The sequence below is a fragment of the Tachypleus tridentatus genome, unplaced genomic scaffold (genome assembly GCF_004210375.1).
Source record: "Tachypleus tridentatus isolate NWPU-2018 unplaced genomic scaffold, ASM421037v1 Hic_cluster_2, whole genome shotgun sequence".
NCBI lineage: Eukaryota > Metazoa > Arthropoda > Merostomata > Xiphosura > Limulidae > Tachypleus > Tachypleus tridentatus.
Window position 1 is genome coordinate 12,530,739 of NW_027467782.1, and position 21,871 is coordinate 12,552,609.

The following is a 21,871-nucleotide window of genomic DNA, read 5'->3' on the forward strand; positions in this document are numbered from 1 at the left end:
TGTGAACCACTTTGTAAACATGTAGCTTATGTTACCTGAAGAAATTATGTAATGCATTGGTTACTAATGAGCATTCCACAGGAAAACGTTTTTTGTTTTTTTTTATTTAACGTAATCTAAATCTTATATTTTATTTACCTTTATAATAATAAATAGTACACATGAAAAACTAGAAATATAGTACTTACCTGGGCCTTTTTTTAATCAACTCTCAATTAAAACTATTATTATAATGGTATTACTGCACTAAATGATTTTTAGATAATCAAAATTGCAACAAAGAATACAAAATAACATGCTTAAAGCACATATTGTCCTAGGACTATCAAAATTTTCTGGCTTTCTTACCATTCAGTAAGACCCAATAAAAATTTAGCTAAACTTGCCAATGTGTTTCCTGTGGGAATAAAATTTGCACTGGAAGCAAAATAAACAAACTCCTGTACAGAAAATTATGTAATATAATATTTGGATTTCTGTTGGTTAAAAGTAATATAGTTTTAAATATCAAAGAGAACTAAATATTGGAAACTTGTGAAAGAGAAAACTTAATTATGGGTGTGGCTAAAGGGACTTGATTTTCTAGTTTATAGCTCTGTAACCAAATAAGATTGAAGGCTATAAAAAAATTATACTTTGTCTGAGTAATAACAATATTACAATGAGCGACTTATGTCAAATTTTGTAGTTCTTCAAGAAGTGGTCAATAAATGAGAAAAGAGGAAATACTTAAAATGCAAATATCACAATTCTGAAACAATGGAAAATTGAAGACATTTTTAAATGTTGTCCTATAAAACTAGGAAATTAAAACTATATAATTTCCAAATTTGTATTACAAGCTAAGTTTTGTTGCCAAGTTTACTTACCACGATAATAAAAGTAACTTAATTAACCATAGTTAATATTAAGCGTCTGCCCAGAAGCGGTGTCTTTGTTCAAGGGCATGACGTAGCTGACCTTAACAGATTAGTAAAGGAGGGGCCAGCAGATACCTTAAAACCAGGAAAAATTAAAATTCACCTTCCAGGAAGTGAGCAGCAGCCTAAAGCCATTGTGGTAAGAGGGGTTCACCAGACCATTAACTTAGAATCAGTCACACAAGCTTTAGATGAACAAGGCATTCCACACAATAAAATAGAACGTATAATCTCAAAGAAAACACAGGCACCCACGAATCTCATACGCATTGATATTGACGACAGTTACAACATATAAAAATTAATAAATAATGGAATAACGCTTTGGTATAAAAAATACCAAGTAGAGCAACTGAAAACTCCGGTAGTTGTTGTAACACAATGCTACAATTGCCAAAGATATGGGCATGTCTCAGCAGCCTGCTTAGCAACACCGAGATGCTGCGGATGTGGCGGGGAACACCATATCAACCAATGCAAAAAAGATAAGGAAACACCTAAATGTTGTAACTGTGGTCAAACCCATACAGCAAATTACAAAGGATGTGATAAATACAAACAAATAAAACAACGTATTTATCAGATCAGAACACCAACAGAACAAAACCAACCTAATACAAACAGCTTACCTAAAACAGACATATCAACAGAATTCAATAAAACAACAAAAAACCACGTAAATGCTGAAAGTAAAACAACCCCACAAACAGCAAGAGCAGAACATTAAAACCCAGGACAAGAACACTTTAACACAAACACAAAAACCAGAAGAAAACAGCACCACCATACAAGAAACAAATATTAACACATCAGATAAAACAAGCCTATTCACAACAATAATCAAAAACATAATTACAGAATTCGTAACAGAATACACTAAACCAAACCAGACAACTAACTGTTTTGAACTACTGATCAATATCTCCAAAAAACACATCACACCCGACATAATATCAACACTTACTGGATACATGCTCACAGCACAATGTTCACAGTAGTATATATCAACATCCAAGGTGCAATAGCTTCCAAGAAACATGAGATCGAAGACCTAATACAAGAAACTAACCCCCCATATTATAATAGTAAGCGAAACTCTAATATACAATAACAATAGATTTAAAATAGCAAATTATTCAACCATAAGAAAAGACAGAACAAATAAAAATGATGAAAACAGAGGCATAATGCTTTTCTACAAAGTGGAGCTTTCAGTAATAGAAATTAAATTTAGCAGCAGCAATGAACATGATACTGTAGATATCCTGCAAAGGAATAAAACTGAAGTAACAGTAGCAGGAATTTACTGCTCACCTAACAAACAAATAGATATAACATTACTTAGCAACATCCTTTCCCACAACCAAAACTCCATAGTTATGGAGGACTTAAATAGTAAAAATGTTACCTTTGGATGCCGAAGCTCAAATTCCAATGGTAGAAATCTAATAAAATTCATAGACGATAATAATATAGCTTTAGTAAATGATACCACCCCCACACATACAGCGTATGCCACTAACTCCAGTGACATACTAGACCTGTGTATGTGCACATATAACCTAAGCCAGAAATTAATAAAATTTCAAGTGGGAAAGGATGTTGACAGTGATCACCTCCCAATATATTGTGTCTTTGATCTCGCCCCCACAAAAATATAACATATAGGAAAGAAAAATTTAATTACAGAAAAGCAGATTGGCAATATTATAAACAGGAATTAAATAACCTGTTACCTAATAAAGTTATAAAAGAAGTTAAAACATGTCGAAATGGATAACTACTGTCAAACAATTACGGAATGCCTTCAGAAAGCAGCCAAGTTAACAATACCAAAACAACAAACAACACATGTAAACCCACCACAGAAATGATCAATATAATCAAAAAACGAAGACAATTAAGAAGCCAGTACATGATTACAAGAAACAGAGAAACCAAAACGCAAATAAACAACATTAGAAATCACATCAGAACACAAATAAAACAACAAAAACAAAATAAATGGGACAATTACTGCAATAAACTAAATGATAAGACTGACTCGAAAAAATTCTGGTCACATCTTAAAAGACTCACAAATGAAAAGACAAACACAAAGAAATATCCTCCACTCGAACATAATAACACTATAGCACACACAAATAAATAAATAGCCGAAGCTTTCAAAGATGAACTCCAAAATATATTTGAAACTCACACTGATCCAGATATGAATACATTTTTCTACAATAGTCACTAATCACATAGTAAACAATAAACATCAATTTGAGCCAATTTTTCCAGTAAACATAACTGATACAAATACAAGTTCCGATACAGATTATGAAAGCACATTAATAACAAATGAAATATCCCTTCATGAATTACTAGAAGCAATAAAAAACACAAAAAACAAAGCACCAGATGAAGACGAAATACAAGCTATCCTCCTAAAAAAGGGCACTCCGAAATTGTTTGACCACTTAAATTCACTTTTTAACTTATCACTATCCTCAGGATACATCCAAGTTTCTTGGAAGCTTGCAAATATATTAATGTTCTATAAGGAAGGAAAGCCAGCGAATAAACCTAATATTAGCCCAAAAGTTGGCGCTGGGTGGTGATGACTAGCTGCCTTCCCTCTAGTCTTAAACTGCTAAATTAGGAATGTCTAGCGCAGATAGCCCTCGAGCAGTTTTGCACGAAATTCAAAACAAACAAACAAATATATACATATATAAAGTATAATCAGTACATGTGTATTTTTATCAAATCAACACTGAAATGGTGAAAATGTTTTTATAATAAATTTGTATAAAATACGCAAATATTTGAGATTTAAGTAATAATCTTTTATTGTGAAAATTATATGTATTTTATCCAAAAACGTCACAAGCATAAGCAAAATAAGTAACTGAACAGTTTAAGAACTTTTTTCATCTTCATTAATATCAGACCCTTTGGCTTCCTATTAATGGCCAGTGATCCCAAAAGAATGTATGTATATATGTGTGTGTGTGTGTGAAATTGAATGCTTCGAATGAACATCCTTAATGAGTTGTGTTATATGCCACAACAGCAGTTTCTTTGGTACTACATTGTCAATCAAAGACTATAGCTTTAAGAACTAATATTTTATTCTTAATCTGCTAAATGTATTATTTCTATTGCTAATATTCTTAAGGTTACGTTTTAGGACTTAATTGACACCTAATGAAATACAATTTAGATTTTAGAAAGGTGCTCATACTGATGTCCAAGCTTCAAATGGTACAGCGGTTTGTTTGCAGGCTCACACCACTAAAACCAGGGTTTCGAAGCCCATGGTAGGCAGAGCACAGATAGCCCATTGTGCAGCTTTGTGCTTAATTCTGAACAAACAAACAAACTGATATCCAACGAATTTTCACTCGGAATTTGAAAAGTTTATTACAAAACTATACTGCTTTGAAAATGTAAGTCTTTGTATTCGAAATTTTGAGTAACTTACAAGTTATTGTATCACAAAACAATATGAACTCAAATAATAAATGAGCCATTTATCCCAATCTCATATACACTTTGAAGTACTTTAATTTATAGTTTGTAATTGCAATAATAAACTCACAACTACCGCTACTACCAGCTTTGATCAACATCCGACGTAGAATTTTAGCTTTACACATTTCGTGGGCATTTGTTTGTTTGTTTGGGAATTTCGCACAAAGCTACTCGAGGGCTATCTGTGCTAGCCGTCCCTAATTTAGCAGTGTAAGACTAGAGGGAAGGCAGCTAGTCATCACCACCCACCGCCAACTCTTGGGCTACTCTTTACCAACGAATAGTGGGATTGACCGTAACATTATACACCCCCCACGGCTGGGAGGGCGAGCATGTTTAGCGCGACGCGAGCGCGAACCCGCGACCCTCGGATTACGAGTCACACGCCTTACGCGCTAGGCCATGCCGGGCCTTCGTGGGCATGAGCGCCAGTTTTAGTACTAATGCAATATTAAACATTACAGATTAAAATCACATTAATTACTTACCTTAGGATCTGGAGACAACTATTGTGATATCATCCAAGTCCTATTTGTCACCTTTTAATCTTATAATACTGCTAGAATTACAAAATATTCCATTCTTCTAACAATGACAAGAATATAAGCATACGTACGCTTTTTTAATATTCTTAATATGACGAGAATTTTCTTGCAGATTCGCTTGGCACTTTTTTGGAATTGTAGAGGTCGCTCGATAACACATGTAGCTTACTACGCAGGTCACTGACAATTTTCAAGCAAAATATTGCATTCAATACGTTGGGGTTAAAAGATATGATGCAGTAAAATATTTATAGATTTATTTATGTGAAGTGATCACCCCAAGGAAAAACCAAACGAATCAGGAAAGAAAATTTACAAGAAGAAAAAAAGTGAAACATATTTAAATTTTATTGTCGTGTACAAGGACATTGTAAATATTAACCAGTGCAATATTTGTACTTGTAAAAATGTACTGTAACTTGAATTTATCGTAGCTGCTGCTAAGCCTAATGCTGGTCTGTGAGGGTTAATACGAAAACGAGTTAGTTAACCACATAATTAATAATTGTTCATTCTCATTACAAGTAGTGTCTGCCGAATTGTGTAAGTAGATTTGGACAACATTTTAAAATGAAATTATTAGTATAAAACTTATAAGTTGGGACTACATAAATTGTAAATTTACAATTTTTAGACTTTAAAGGCAATGGTGAAAAACGTGCTTCGAATTGTGGCTCTATTGTAATCAGAAAAAGGTATTTCTAGTGGTTGAGTGAGTCCTACAGGTTATTATGGTTTTATTCTTACTGTCACTTGTACACGTGAAGCAACTAGTAAAGCTTCAAGAGCACTTAACAGGGCAAGTACTTCTCTTTATAACTTAATTGTATTAATGACTCTTTATGTGCAAGTTTTAAACTATGAAAACTAGTTTTTATAATATTAAATAGTTTTTCATTAAAACAAATTCAGATACAAGACCAAAAACAGCATGGGTAGATAATTGCACTTTGCAGTCACTTCGGATCTTTAGTTAATTGGTTGATACCTTTACCAAAACCTGATTGGCCAAAATACAGATAACTGTTGCACACTTTGTGAAAATTTGATCTACAGCTGGCCACAAAACAGATGTCAACATGCTACAACATTCAGTGATTAAGTGTGCTGATCCTGTATTGATAAAGTAACATTGATACAGGAAAAGAAGAAAGTGACTTGTAAGTTCAAAGTGACAGTGTAGATGTAATGGTTCAGACTTAGAGGTCAAAATTGCATAAAAAACAGGTGTGAAAGAACTGCAAGGTAATTTAAAAGTATGAAGAAAGAGAAAATAAAGGACTGATTCATCTATTCCACTGGAGAGTGATGAAGACGAAATGTCTAGCAGAACTTCTGAGGATCCCATGGAGTTTGTGACACTGAATGAATGATGCAGATAATCCAAGAATTGAAGTGTAAAAGCAAGACGTTGTGGTATTTCAACATGGCACAGGAGCAATGCCGATTCAATTTGGTATTGAATGCACAACAACATTAAACTTTCCAAATCAAGAAGCTCGATGAAAAGCATCAAGTTTCAGTGCTCTTGAAAAGAACAGTTGATTGCTTGCATTCTGCATGGCAGGATTAAGGATTTTTTAGTACTACATTACTTCCAGGAGATCCAGATGATCTTATGAACATGACTGGAAATACAATTAAATCTGATGATACAAAACTATTCTCATATGCCAATAATGTGCAACAAGTTTTGCCAGAAAAAGTTATACTTGCACTGATATTCTAGTCAATGATGTTTAAAGAAATGAAAGATAGATTGAAGAACAAACTTTTGAAATAGCTAGATGAGAATTATCCCACTGATGTGAAGGTCATGGCCTTTGTACCTACTCTGAAAACAAAAAGCAAGAATGAGAACAAATAGTTAATAACATAACATACACATCTTCCAAGTTTACTACTGTGTACTATGGGAGTCAAAAAACTTTCAATAGCATTACTAAATCTGCATATTTTTTTCATAAAACTTTGTAGGAGATTTTTGTTCAACCAGAAAACTCTAAAAGTGAGTTTTAGCTCATTCTAGAATGATTTTATTTATTAAGGATAGCCATTCAGCACAAATCCTGGGTGTCTGGCTTGTGGAAGCAGTGTTAAAAATTTGCAAACAGTCTAAAAAAAGTTGATTTATTTATATCAACCATTTGTAATTTTAATGTATATGAACAGAAACTAAAATAAATGGTTATCTGTGTTGATGGTGGCACTATTTTTCTCTCACTTTGACTATCTGAATTAGATTTACATTGCTTAGCTTTAGGCCAGACCATAAAATAACTTGTTGCAAAATTCATGGTTAAATTTCAAAATTTCTTAATCAGAATGAGAATTGATACATGAGTTAGTTTCATGCAAAGTAATCAATTAATTTTATGAAAATAATCAACTTGTGTGTCCAATTATTACCATCTTCAATATTCAGTAATCAAAAATTAATCTTTTTAGAGGCAGTTCACGTCTTGCACAGAAAGCTGTCTTTATGTCTGCCTTAGAAATTTCCATGCTACTTGTGAAGTTCTACTGATTGTGTGAGTGACTAATTTCCTCACACAGGTTGTGTAGTAATGATGGATTACAGTCATGTTGACTAATTGTTTTTCAAATTACATTGTGATGCTTCTTGTTTGGTGATATTGTTTTGTCTGGTGCACATGAGATGGTGTGTCAGGTAAAGATGAGACTGTTTCTTGTTTCTGTTTTTTTATAGTATTCTTTGGCTAGTGTATCAAATCTGATTTTGAAATAACCAAATACTTTGTTGAGGTCAGAAAATGACTGATTTGGGGTATATTCAGTGGTGATGCACATCAACACACACACATCCTAAATAGATCAGATGAATTTAAATTGGGTTTGATAAAGGCAAATTCTGGGTGTTATTTACTTCATTTTACTGCTTTAATATCGTGCTGAAAAGGTGTGGTCAGTTCTTATAAACTTATGAGAAGACAGTGCATTAGCATTCAAAATATTAGTCAAACAAGGTATCCAAGGCTACCTTAACTTTTACCAGTGTTTGAAACTGCAGAATTTTCTGTTGACCTTTTAACATGTCTTTAACACTTTGTAATTTCATAATTATCATCAACATTGTCTGTAGAAAAGTATGAAGAAAAACAGTATGAAAGGCTGTGTAAAATAATACTTCCATATAGTTATCTTATAAGTACCACATTAATGTCAAATTCATAAAGTGTAATTTTCATCTTAACAGCTGTCACATTTTCTTTATTTTTAATGAACATTTATTACATAATATGTTTTGAATATTTTAAAACTCTAATTATCTTTGTAATGCATAATTTGTTTACTTAATCAGTGAAATAGTATGCCATGTTTATTAAAGTTATTGATACAAAGGTTCAAACAAATTGTTGGTAATATAAGAGTAATCACACTCTACTCACATTACCTTAGGTAGATCAACAAGTAGGAAGAAAAATAAGGAAATTGAGGACCTGAACTTGACATTAAAATCTGTAACAACACAGAAAGATGAGAAAGGTAAAATACTACTCTTTATATTAAGAAATAGGTTTTTTTTCTGTCACCTTGCTTGTGGAGAATGAAGTTAATGTTAGATAACACTGCACAACAAAGTTTTTGCTTCTTGAACACTGTTGGGTGTTCCTTATAGATGTTTGGCTGCTGATCATGAAAATCATGTCCACGTTTGCCCATTACGTATAGTTTCATTGAAATCTTCAGTTTTGCTACAATGGGAAAACAATATCAGGGCAACTGGAATTTGTCAATGCTTGCTGACTACTCTTGAACACTGGAACGTGATGCACTGGACATTGAATACAAACAAAAATTAGGAGCAAAACACTTTTAATTATGTTGAACTTAATAGTGTATTACAAACATAAACACAATTAAATAAGTTATTGCCAGTAAACAGTTAACTGACTATTTCTCAAAGTTTCTACTGATGAAGCAAAACCAAAACTATATTTGTGCATACCCACCAGATACCTGCCACAATCAGCAAAACCTTTTCAGGAAGCAAAAAATTAAAAAAAAATTGTTGTGCAGTATAATTTTTGTATGGAGTGTAAAGGTTTATTATTTTATTTTTTACCTAATACAAATGCTAGATTAGACAAGCTTTCCCATAAGTTATTTCTATGTAATTTGATAGAGAGTGTGAGCAGGAAATTCTGAAATTTGTATATTCCCATTGTTGTATCACTTTCCAGTAACATAAAAAGTATGTGATATGTATCTTAGGACAACTGGTGATACCAAAACAAAATTGAGAACAATGTTTTGACCTTCTTAGGTCATCTCCAGATTAACAAAGAAGGAGTTTGCAACAGTTGTCCTGAAATACATTTTTACTTCAAGTTGGTTTCTCGTCATCACGAAATACGTGATATATTGTTAATCACTTAACCTCTCCCTACATGTTGATATGGCATGTTTTTGTAAACATATAAATACAAAGATTTTTCTTTTTTTCCATTGTTGCTTTTGCTTGTTTTGAAGTGGTGTAAAATGAGCAGGAGAATATGTCAATGTGAGGTTTAATAGTACTAAAAAACATAGGATTTTATAGTTAACTGAAGACTTTTAAGAATTACTACATAAAATGTTATTAATACAGATTATCTTTGGATACATCAATGATCTGGCTGTCTAAGTTGGTGATAAAGGTTTTTTAAGATATTATTTTTTAGAAATAGCAAATAACATAAGTTGAATCTTTCAAACTGAGTTATTCAAGAAAAAGTTAAAATACTTTCCAGAATTATTATGGTTTTTATACCTTATGTATTATATAGAAACTGAAATACATCATGATGTATTCTACCATATTAATATTGCTCTCGACATGTAGTCTTAAATGTGTTTAAAGATGGAACCTCTTTGCTTTCTACTTTTAGAGATACATTTCCCTGACATAAGTGAGGATTTTTTTAGCATTAGTCATATATAAAAGAATTTCTAAAGTGTGGAACATCAGGTTTACAATTTCACCCATTTAAAGTTCTAAATATTTATTTTTCATTATTTTTTTAAGGTCTGGCACTAAAATTGTACTAATGTATAACTTGTAATTATAAATATTTATTCTTTATCAGTGAGAGTTAAATATTTTCTTTCGGAGTGGTTGGAAAGAAATACAGTTTTATTCCATATGAGTTCTGCAGTTATAACACTTAGCAGAGACATAAATCAGGTAGATAATTGTGACTAACCAAAAATAATTGGCTTTATAAGTACAATGACATTATTTACGTAGCTAAAACTCATTCAAAACAAAAAGCATAAGCTATTATATTACTGTAATTTTATTGAATGTTATTTTTATACATTTTAAAAATGCATGCTGGTACATTTTATCTGTTTTTTATAACTTTAAAAATTAAAACAACTTATGTAACAAGTGTGTGGTACAAGTATTGTGTACATATTAACTAAAAGCATGAATTATTATACTGTACATAACTATCTTTAATATTAAATGAGTGTTCATAATTTTTGTGTGTTTTTCAATAGTTAGGTCACTGATATTCTTAGGGTGAATCAAAACAAGTGATAAAAGTCTGCTTAATGTAAATCACATACCACAGCATTGAAGTGTTTTATCTTGTTACTCTCAACACGGCTACAGTTCAGTTATATTCATCTCTTGCGGAAAGGTGATATAACTATTTTAATTTCAGGAACTGATCCTAAATCTGTACTGTATGTTTTTTATAAGTAAGAACAGTGTAAGAAAGGTGACAAATGCAAGTTTTCCCAAGATGATGTTGAAAATAAGAGTGAAAAGAAGAGTATTTATGTAGACTTGAGAGATGAAGGTAATGTATTTTATTTTTTTATCTATGTATCTATTATCTACTAAAAACGTAAAGTATAAAGGTTTTTAAATCAACTGTATGGTTTTCTGTGTTTGCATTATTAGTGTTAGACTACTGAAGCATTTTAAGAGTTTAAATGGCAATCTTCAGTTGTACCTTTTAGAAAATTAATGTAGATAAATCTAATTCTGTTAAGGGTTTATATCTTTCATTTCAAATATAAAAAGTTTAAATTCTATATTTTTTGGTCAAGATGAATTTTTATCTAATAAATAATTTGGATTTCAATCAATTATTGCATACTGCACTTGATAAACCAGAATAAACATATGATATCATAGAAGAATATTCCTGCAGCTTTCAAATAGTCAAAAATATTTTCAGAAGTAAAACCACAACAACAAAAGAAACAAAATTCCTGTCTTTGGTATTTTTCCTCTTTTCCCTGAGCCTGACATTGAGGTCACTTGTTCACATTTATGAGAGCTCTGGGTATCTAATATGTTGACAAACCAAATTACTGCTGCAGTAATATATGATCAGTGTATTGACTATAGAATTTCCCATTATAGCTAAACATGCTACTGGTAAGATTTTCCAGGAATTTAATTCAACGTTATATACAGACTAATTCTAAGGAAATTAGATTCATGGGTTTAGCCACTGATTTCTTCTTCTTTTCAGTAAAACAATGTTTCTAAGTAAGAATGTAATCAATAAGAAGACATTTGGAGTCTGTTTTTCTTTGTTTTTAACACTTTTTATTTTAGCCTGTCATATTCCACACCATTTCAAGAGTTTTAGTTTTCCACTACTTTTCATGCTTCCAAGTTGTTTGTTTTGGGAGAGAATTGCTCTTCTCATACTTTTGTTTCTGTTGATACCAGTTCTACCAGGGGACCGGTACATGTTGATAAACTTTACCACACTTCAAATCTGGTTGATATACCTATGGTAGTTGTGACTCAGATGTCATTTGTGTGGCTTTACTCTTATTTACACATGGGAGAATTGAGTATTTCATGTCATTAATGTATGGATTTTGGTAAGTTAGATATTTATATGTCTTTATTCACCTAAGTTATTTTAAATGAATTGTAAATGAGATGTTGATTATTAATTGTGTTATTACTAGATACATTTAATCACTTTGCAAGTACATTAATCTTACATACTTTGTGGTCTCAACAGATTTCTTGGCTTTGTTAGTTCATTATTAGTAATTTAACTAGGTATGTTTAGCCTAGATTATTTGTAAGTTACAATTATTACTACTAGTAACATATAATTATTTTATTTTTCAAAATTGTTAATCATGTGCTAAACCATTTTCCCTTCATAATCCACAATTTAAAATTCTTCCCCACAGTGTCCACTTCATTGCCCTATATCATGTTTTCCATTTCAGGACTTTCCTGTTTGTTTGGACAAACCTCAATTCTTTTTTCACTCTATGATAATTTGTGCTCTTCTCTCTATGAATAACTAGATAATGTTTGCTTCTGCTCATTCACAGTCCATAGACCACACTCCACTGATTCTACAAGATACAATAGAGGAGGATTCCTCATGACAGTGGGGGAAATCCATTCTTAACTCCTCTCAATAACCCATTCATTTGGGTAGTTTTCTTCTTTTCAACCTCATTTGGGCCCAGCCTTCTCCTTTTCAGGTTTGGAGCAAGCAGTTCACATGTTCTTCACCTCACATTTCTTGCAGTTAAATGTATTCTATCTTTGTGGAGATGTGAACTATGGATCAAACTTGTATGTATTCACTTTAGTGGGAACTGAGAGATCAGTGAAACTTCTCACCCATACACACTGCCTGCATCCATATACTAGTAACAACATTTACTAGTTCATGTCTTGCATTATGTATTGTATGTTATAAAATGTTTTTCATTTTAAGTTTAATTTTCTTCATTAGTAAAACTTGTGATTTCTTTACTAATGTGATGTTAACGTGCATCTGCTTACAGAAGAACTGAATCATTTAACCAATCAAAATAAGTGTTTGTAATAATTATTTTAGCAATTAATCAAAATTATGATTGAATCAGTTGTCATGTTAATAATAAACTAATTGAAATTAATGTTTCTAGTTATTCCAAATATCCAGATGATCAAAATATTTGTTAGGTACAAACTTACATAAGAGGCAGGTGTGGGGATGCTTTACGACTGCCATTTCCATTAAATTTACTATTCCTGTCATTGTTACTGCAAAGCTACAGAAGCTATCTATCACTGCACCAATTTTGAACCATTGACTGTCAGCTTTCTGGCTATTTTAATAATAAGGTGTAAATTTATTGTATTTTGATTTTTTCTCAACACTGTGTAATGTTTGTACATTACAATTGTATCACTATTATTTAAGGTTGTATAAGCATGAGCAGATCTGGGGCAGGAACCCAAGTGGTCCAGTCATTCATATTTTTAGTAGTTAATAACTTTATTCTTCAGTTTTGTATAAGAGAATGCAGGTGAGGTGAATGGATCCATCGGGTAAACTTTATGCACATTTTTCAGAGATTAATAATAATATTGTTTAATATTATATTTAAATAGACATTAATTTAAGGTAGAGATCAAGGGAGTTGAAACCCCATCCCTTCTAGCTCTTTTTTAAAGTAATACCTGTATCATTTAATGTTTTTATCTGTGGGGTCTTAACTCCTCCCTCCATTTCCCCCCATTCATTTAATTAGGAAAACAGTCAATAGTATTGAAAATAAATATTAGGTTTCAATATCTGTTTGATTGGTCTATTAATTACCTTTATTATTATTTATTTGAATTTACTTTATTTTGAATCTGTAACAGTCAGGTGTAGATTCAGCCATTAACTTATGAATACAATAATATGAACATCAACTGAATGTTTCCCTGGTAAATTATCAGGCCTTGGCTTTTTTCCAGAAATTAACAGTGTGCATGCATTCTAGACTTTATGGAGATTTGTTTTAATAAAGTTAGCATTATTTTTCTGAATTTATAATGCACAGTGGAGGGATTTAGACATTTTCATTGTTGGTTGGTTAGCTTGGCATTTCATGGTGCAAAGCAACTAGGCTGTCTGCACCAGACATTTTGGAAATGAAGTTAGAAAAAATTACCTTTTTATCTAAATGGTAATAAAAAACTTTATTTTAACCAAAATTTTGAAAAAATTTATGGTTATTATTTCTTACATCATTTGTAGCCCTTATATTTATGACACTTGTAGCTCTTGTAACATATGCCTACTTTAAAATCTGTTTTTATTGTTTGAAAGTTATAATGTCACAAGTGTTTTAGTACTGTTGATATCCAAAATAAGTAAAATGCAAGTGACAAAAAGAATTGAAAACAAACTGATGTTTGCAAACACTAAAATGTGAATAGAGGTGTATACATGGTTTTCCTTTCAAAATATAATAATTTATTTCAATTAAAGTTTAAAATGTTTGTTTTTATTTTCCAATTGATCACATTAGTAGAAATAAAGATATAGATTTTAAATTGTTCATTACAACCTATATGAACTAATAATAATAGACTTTCTAATTAATTTTATCACTAATGACTTGTAACACAGGTATAAATAATAAAAACAGTGAATGTGATGTACACTTGTTAATTAAACCACTAGAAGTCTAATTGGACCCCCTCTTCATAAAAGAAAGAAAGAGAAACTATTCTTGCTATGAGAACAGTTGTTAAGAAAGTTTAAATGTACTTGGATATAGCACATAGACTATCATGTGTTGATAAAGTTAAAATATAGGTTGTTTTTTATAGCTTTGTAAAGTTTCTTTTGTTGTGAATTCTGAATGTATTTGTGTATAAAATTATATTTTAAAGCTAAAGAAATTTTATTCAAAGAGAAAATGTATGATAACTTTGCATAAGGTAAGTAAGCTTATACAGTTTAAAGATGGGTTGAACTGATAACAAATCTTATTAAAAGTTTAACATGATAATGAATGTATAGTGTTTGGAAAAAGTTTTGTCATCATCAGGAAAGATAGGCCTTGTGCAACACAACAACATGGTATCCAGCTAAAGTGAAGCCCTTTCAGATACCTTATGCAATGAAATACAGTGGAGCGCCGTTAAGATGCAGTATTTGGGGAGTCAACCTTGTTAACCACGGCTTAATAGGTCCACGGATTAAACCTTTGTGACTGAAAAGCCGAAGTCGCCAACAGCTCAGAAACTGAAGTGATGTCTATTGGGTGTGTGGCTAATATTTATACAATTCCATAAAAATATTGGATTATCGAATTTAAAATAATACTTTAATTATTGATCACTTTTTTCACGGATTTACCGCGGATTAAGTTTAATGTATGGAGAGGTGTGATTCGGTAACAATGGCAGCCTCCATAAAGCTGGCATACAGAGCGGATAAGGTAGATTAACGGTCAATTTCTACTGTAATATATTCTAGTTATTTCCCAAATTAAAGCAAATCCTTTTAAATATCTCCTTGAAGTTATAAAGCCAGGATTAAATTTGTAAGCCACACGTTTTGCACTTTCTTAAATTAGCGGTGAGCAGCGATAATCCTCGCTCATATTCGTCATGTCAGTGTCAACGACAAGGAGAGTGTGAGAAACTTTAGAAAGCCAGGTAGTAGATTTAATACATCAAAATTCTGGGACAAGACTTGCTACAGCGGCTTAAGCAATTTCGCGGTTTAATGGCGCTCCACTGTACCTTACAAAGCAGGAAGCTGAGGCAATGTTGGAAGCTGGAATTGTTAAGCCTTCAAATTTAGCCTACCATTTACCAGTTTTAATCACAAAAATTAGAGATAGGTTAACTGTTTCTAAATAAATTTCCAAAAGCTGAATCTTGTGATGAAGTTCAACTCTGAAACTATGGACAACCTAGAAATTATAAGGTCAGGTTCTCTTCAAAGATCAACCTCAGTAAAGGTTATTGCCAAATCCTAATGAAGACAGGATTTACAGAGAAGACAGCATTTTAATACTAGATGGATTTACCAATTTCAGCAGGTGCCAAGTCAACTCTGCAGAAACATTCAACTGTATGATAAGGATGATGCTGTGCAACACCACCAATATCAAGCACTATGCAGATGCCATCCTGACACTGTGAAATGGGATAACAACAAAATGTTTTGTTACCAACTGGAATATAGAAAGTTTAATAACTAAAATATCAGAAAGCTCACAAATAAGTCTGTTTTAATATTTATACATTATGAGTGTCAGTATCAGTTTTTTTAAATAGATGAATGTGTTTCATGGTAACCACAAGTTTCATCACATGTTAAGTATACCATCACTGAGATGTTTTGAGAGAACAAACCAAATGCATCACCTTTACAGTTACAAATTTATATATGATCTGTACATGTCTGACTGTCAAGTTTTTAAATGACAAAAATGTATTTTCTGTGTGTTTAATGCTTAAAAACAACATTAAATAGAAATATTTTATAACTTATGTACTTTCCATCTAAGTGGTATTGTAAACAAGTTAGAAAATCTTGATTTTCTGTATTAGAACTTACTTTTTTTAGTGGGGGTTTCTTCTTAAAATGCTTAACAAGTTTACAATTTTGTAAATTAGTTCTGTTTAAGGATTTAAACATCTACAGTTTGTATTTATTACCACCAGTTAAGAGTACTTATGAAAGAAGCAAAATTATGCAAAGGACAACATTAAATAATGTTCCTCTTCTTTTTTTGTTACTAAATCCCTAATAATCTCATTAGATAAGAATTGTGTGCCCTACTTTGTGGAAAATAATTCCTTGAATTCCTTGAACTGATCAATTACACTCAACCCATTAGTACCACACCTTTTATAACCCATACAAGAAAAGCACATGCTTACTCCTTAATTTTTTCAACCACAACATTATTCTAACGTGATATCATTTTTAATTTTTTCTTTCACTCTGTTTTTTTTTCCACTAATTTTTAAATTACCCTTAATTTCACATGACAGCTTTCATCTTTTTAACAGTTGCCATTTTTAGTTAAACAATTTATTTATCTTCATTATTTGAACAAAATAAACATTCTAGAACATTACTTAATAAATATTTACAATATCACAATATCTTGCAATTTCCTACCATATTCACTAAATAGTAAAATTGTACAATTTGATGACAGTATTTTATTTGGTGAACATATTAAAAATATGTTTACAAACACTGCAACTTAATAAAATCATAATGTGTTTATTAAAAGTAAAACAGTAACTATAAACAGAGCATCAACCAAATAACTTTATTATGCTTTAAGCAATCTCAAGTTATGCAACCTCTTTGCTTCATACAATATACATTTCAGTGTATAGGTATATTATTAAACCTGATGATGACAAAACTTTTTCCAAACACTATACATTCATTATCATGTTAAACTTTTAATAAGATTTGTTATCAATTCAACCCATCTTTAAACTGTATAAGCTTACTTACCTTATGCAAAGTTATCATATATTTTCTCTTTGAATAAAACTAAAACTATAGCTTTAAAATATAATTTTATACACAAATACATTCAGAATTCACAACAAAGGGAACAGAAAAGATAAGTAATTAATATGATTTTAATCTGTAATTTTGATATTGCATTAGTTTTAGAACTAGCTCACACCCACGAAATGTGTAAAGCTAAAATTCAATGTCGGATGCTGATCAAACTCAAAACTAGTAGTAGAGGTAGTTGTAAGTTAATTATTGCAAATACAATTTAAAGTTCTTCAAAGTGTGTATGAGACTGGGATAAATGGCTCATTTATTATCTGAGTTCACAATATTTTGTGACACAATAACTTGTAAGTTATTCAAAATTTCGAATATTTGTTGGACATCAGTTTGTTTGTTTAGAATTAAGCACAAAGCTGCACAATGGGCTATCTGTGCTCTGTCCACCAGGGGCATCGAAACCCAGATTTTAGTGGTGTGAGTCTGCAGACATACCGCTGTGCCATTAGGGGCTTGGACGTCAGTATGAGCAATTTTCTAACATCTAAATTGAATTTTATTAGGTGTCAGTTAAGTCCTCAAATGTTACCTAAGAGTATTAATAATAGACGTAATACACTTAGCAGATTAAGTGAAAAATGTTAATTCTTAAAGCTTTTGTCTTTGATTGATAATATAGTACCAAAGAAACTGCTGTTGTGGCATATAATACAACTCATTTAGGACATTCATTTGAAGCATTCTTGGAAATTTCATACACACACATATATATTCTTGTGGGATCACTGGCCATTAACAGGGAGCCAAAGGGTCTAATATTACTGAAGATGAAAACATTTTTAAATTGTTCAGTTACTTATTTTGCTTATGCTTGTGATTTTTTTGGATAAAATACAAATAATTTTCACAATAAAATGTTATTACGTAAATTTCAAATATTTGCACATTTTATAGAAATGTAATATAAAAACATTTTCACCATTTTAGTGCTAATTTGATAAAAAATACGTATATACTGACTATACTTCATATATGTATATATACAGTCATAAACTATAGCAGTTTATAAAATAATTTTTAAAAATATTTTAAGTGTAATATTTTTATCATTTGAGTTATCTATGATTACACAAGATAACATCTACACTCTCACATAATTTTGAAAGGTATTTTTTTGAACATTTAATTATTTTCCTATTGTAAATAATATGATATGATGATGGATTTCTGATGAATCTTTGTAGGTAATGGAGCCTTTTTTAACAATAAAATATTGTTTTCACTGCATAATGCTCCTGTCTTACTGGTAAATATCAGTTATTCTCTTTGAAATGAAACATCTGTTTTCAATTGCCTAACTTTAAACTTCATACAACTTTTGAACCACTTACTTAATCAAATAAAATTCTGGTTCTTATTCCATAGTATCAACTATTATTTGTATCTTGATAAAATTATTGCAAATATTAACAACAAAGGCACCATATATAAATATACTCTTTAAAAAAAGAAAGGCAAAAGGGATATTTTTGTTATTTTAAAGAGAAATATATGTAATAACGTTACAAGCTCAGAGTATGTGATGTTACACGTGTTAAGGCACTGATTGTCAGACCAAAATGACAATAAAAGTTGTGCACTTTGAAAACGGAGGAAAACATCGGATTTTCGCCAAAACGCATGCGTATCCAATAAATTTGTTTGAGAAATCTGCAAAAACGGCTCGTTTGGGTTGAGAAAATATTTTACATAGAAGAGCGAACAACGTTTCGACCTTCTTCGGTCATCGTCAGGTTCACAAAGAAAGAGGTAACTGACCGAAAGCTACCTGAGTGTCGGAATGTAGAGGGCGGTATTAGATGTTTGAATATATAATTTATTTATTTTATTATATTAATATAGCACCATCACAAGGCTATGGAATCGTCACCAACAACATGGATCAACTCGTGACCGTCCACGATCTGGCAGACCTCGTTTGACCACGCCCGCACAGGATCACTACATCCGGTTACGTCACCTTCGGGATAGGACCACCACTGCGACGTCTACAGCTTCAACAGTCCTTTTGCACATTCGAGGGAATCTTACGGACTTCGCCTTTGCAGACTTTGGATGTTCAGCAGTGACTGTGCAAAGTTTCACACATGTCACACAGAACTACCCGGAATAAACTTGTTAACAATATGTCTTATATTCTGCCTTTTGCGTTTTTTTTTTGAAGACTATATGTTTTGAATCCCATTAGAAAATAATAGTGGTGTAAAGGTTTAAAATTATTTAAGTATGATTATTTACACACATTGAAAAACCTTCAGTAGTTTAATGTATTTGATTGAGGTGAAAAAAGCTAAAAGAATTAGGAATCGTGTTTTTAGAGAAATTTATAATTTGAAAACAAGAAGGCTATTTTAACCTTGATATAAGATTTTGATGTGGGCTACCATTGCATTTAATAGCTTATAAGGCTCACTGGCATACAACAACTACAGTAGTGGTTGGAATACAATTGATGCAAGTAGTTTGTTATAACAACAGTTTTTATGATATGAAGTTTGTGAATGCTAACTTAGAAAAGGTATTCACTCCATAACAACTGTTATACAAGTGTTCATTGTCTGTTCCCTAGTAGGACAGAGGTTAGTGTTTGAATTTATAATGTTAAAGTCAGGGTTTTGATTCCCCTTGGTAGACACAGCAGATAGCCCGTTGTTGCTTTGCTATAACAAAACAAACACATTCTGTCTGATATGTCTAGAATATTATCTACCATCCACTCACCGTATTGTCTGACTGAAATTATATATGAATGAAATCATTAGATCATTAATGCATGTAATAAACCTTTGAAGTCCAAAGTACATGTAGTTTTTAAATTAATTAATGCATTCAGAGGGAGATTTTAAGTTTCTAACTTGTTATATTATATTCTTAAAGTTTATTTGTAATTTTTCTCTATTTTTTTCACACAACTATTTAAAAGTTATTATATTTTATTAGAATATCTCTCCTTTATGACTGAACCTTTTTACATTTATTATTCATGTAAAATAATAACATTTGGTCAATCTAGAATCTCGTAAAGCTGAAAAAATATATATCTGAGACAGCTCATATCATTATGTTTTCATCATCAACTTTGAGGGTTATTTTTAGGAGTCACAAGACGATGAAAAAATTCCGTACGTATAAAAAATTTGCTTATGTGTTCATGGGCTATGTAGCAGTGGTAGTGGATTTATCAAGTGGAAGCTGACGTATGCTCTCCATAGAGAGCCATTGTGTGGGTTTTCTGTACATTAAAACACAGCTGGCTACAGTACAATGTTTTATCACATTTTAACACTACTGGTATGTATTTTTTTTTCTGGTCATAATCAGCTATGTTTTTTGAGTGGTTGTGATACATGCTTTATTAAATAGTGGGGTTTAACTACATTGCTTTATTAGGTAATTATAGCCTTTAGGTGTTAATTATCATCCCTATCTGGTAAAACATAACAGAAGTGATCATGTTGTATATTTTGTTTTTTAGTGAGGTATGAGTTTAGTGCATTATGTAATCATAGTATTTGATTTTTGTCCTGTTGAGATGTTAATCCAGTGTTTTGGTATCATGAAAATTCTAGTCAAAAGTAATAATATCTAGATATTTTCAAACATTTGTTAACTTTTCATACAATCGTTGTCTTCAGTAATTTTTTACTCGTGAAAAAATTTAAAGGAACTCAGCATTAACAGTTTTTATACCCCTATAAAAGTGTTTCTTGTGCATAACATCAGGGTCAGAAAAGCAAGAACTTGTTTATCCTTTTTAATAATACTAAAATATTAGTGTATAAACATTTGATCATTTTTTAGGTTTTGTAATGTCATTAAAACTTTTAATTACTTTTCCATTATTTACAATTTGTTACCCTCTTGTAAGTTACAAAAAACAATGTGCTCATTACCTTTGAAGGAGTTTCAAAATGACAGGGTTTATAATTTTGTTGTTTTCTGACAATAATTTTATAATAGCTCAGGCTGCAAGCTAAGAAGTGATGCATTAAATTAATCCTGATTCTCCTTTATTATGTTTATAAAGAATACTTGATTATGAGTTCTAATAAAAAATTGCCAGGTTTATCAACAGCTTTACTTAAAACCTTTAGATACCTACCTTGTAGCTTAATATTGGAAAATGTCACTACTACAGCAGCTTCTTGGATATAAAATATGGAAATTATCAGTCAGGTTTTCAAAGAAATCTATGCAGTCTTGATGACATTCTGTAAACCCTGACATAATGTGATTGGGATTAACTTGTTGCTGCTTGCTGGTAATATCAGCAGCAGGTTACCACAGATATATTTTGTTCTTACCATACATATACAGTAAATGCCATTGAAATAATGTGCTTTATGTAATTTCAGATTACTGTACCTATATAAGCAGCTGTTTTATGTGGGACGAAATTCTCCTGCAGGGTTAAGAACCGAAAAGAACAAACCAACATTTACTATTATAGAGTATATATAGCTGCAAATCTACAGTATGACTTAAATGAGTCTTACAAATCATAATGATCAAGTCTGATTGTAAGCACTTGTCTGTAATGGCAGATTCATTG

General features: G+C 31.3%; 2 protein-coding genes across 70 annotated transcripts in view; one reads left to right on the forward strand and one right to left on the reverse strand.

Moving 5' to 3' along the window:
• LOC143243129 (uncharacterized) overlaps positions 1-5,070 on the reverse strand; it is a 40,622-nt gene extending 35,552 nt beyond the window's left edge. For 10 of the 49 annotated variants that reach the window (XR_013023945.1, XR_013023943.1, XR_013023941.1 and 7 more), the window contains exons 1-2: positions 2,329-3,703; positions 1,820-1,971 (exon numbers count right to left, since the gene is read on the reverse strand). Coding sequence is in view for 8 of the 49 variants with exons in the window: in XM_076486913.1 (XP_076343028.1) it covers positions 1,820-1,971; positions 2,329-2,454 (278 nt within the window). In the remaining 41 variants the exon portion in view is untranslated. Of the gene's footprint in view, positions 1-188; positions 1,985-2,328; positions 3,705-4,930 lie in introns of those variants that run through there. The other 39 variants (XR_013023944.1, XR_013023940.1, XR_013023947.1 and 36 more) reach the window with 27 other exon arrangements.
• A 75-nt stretch (positions 5,071-5,145) lies between these two features.
• Positions 5,146-21,387, forward strand: LOC143243128 (zinc finger CCCH domain-containing protein 15 homolog). 21 transcript variants are annotated; one of them, XM_076486908.1, is made up of 5 exons: positions 5,167-5,530; positions 8,408-8,494; positions 10,663-10,800; positions 11,688-11,845; positions 19,162-21,387. In XM_076486908.1, the coding sequence occupies exons 4-5, from the start codon at positions 11,823-11,825 to the stop codon at positions 19,430-19,432; spliced, it is 294 nt and encodes a 97-aa protein (XP_076343023.1). In that variant the 5' UTR covers positions 5,167-5,530; positions 8,408-8,494; positions 10,663-10,800; positions 11,688-11,822; the 3' UTR covers positions 19,433-21,387. The 21 variants fall into 21 exon arrangements, 4 of the variants coding, with proteins under 4 accessions (XP_076343023.1, XP_076343021.1, XP_076343019.1 ...); XM_076486906.1 differs by having other exon boundaries at positions 10,701-10,800; XR_013023923.1 differs by having other exon boundaries at positions 5,176-5,786; positions 8,412-8,494; positions 10,705-10,800; positions 19,162-21,164.
• The last annotated feature ends 484 nt before the right edge of the window (positions 21,388-21,871 follow it).

What these genes read in the sequence shown, in the direction of transcription:
- LOC143243128 (XM_076486904.1), top strand. Translation starts at nt 5,719, where the DNA reads ATGGTTTTATTCTTACTGTCACTTGTACACGTGAAGCAACTAGTAAAG. An exon ending in CTTCAAGAGCACTTAACAGG is followed by an intron (nt 5,787 to 8,411) that starts GCAAGTACTTCT and finishes TACCTTAGGTAG; the next exon opens with ATCAACAAGTAGGAAGAAAA. An exon ending in AACACAGAAAGATGAGAAAG is followed by an intron (nt 8,495 to 10,704) that starts GTAAAATACTAC and finishes TTTATAAGTAAG; the next exon opens with AACAGTGTAAGAAAGGTGAC.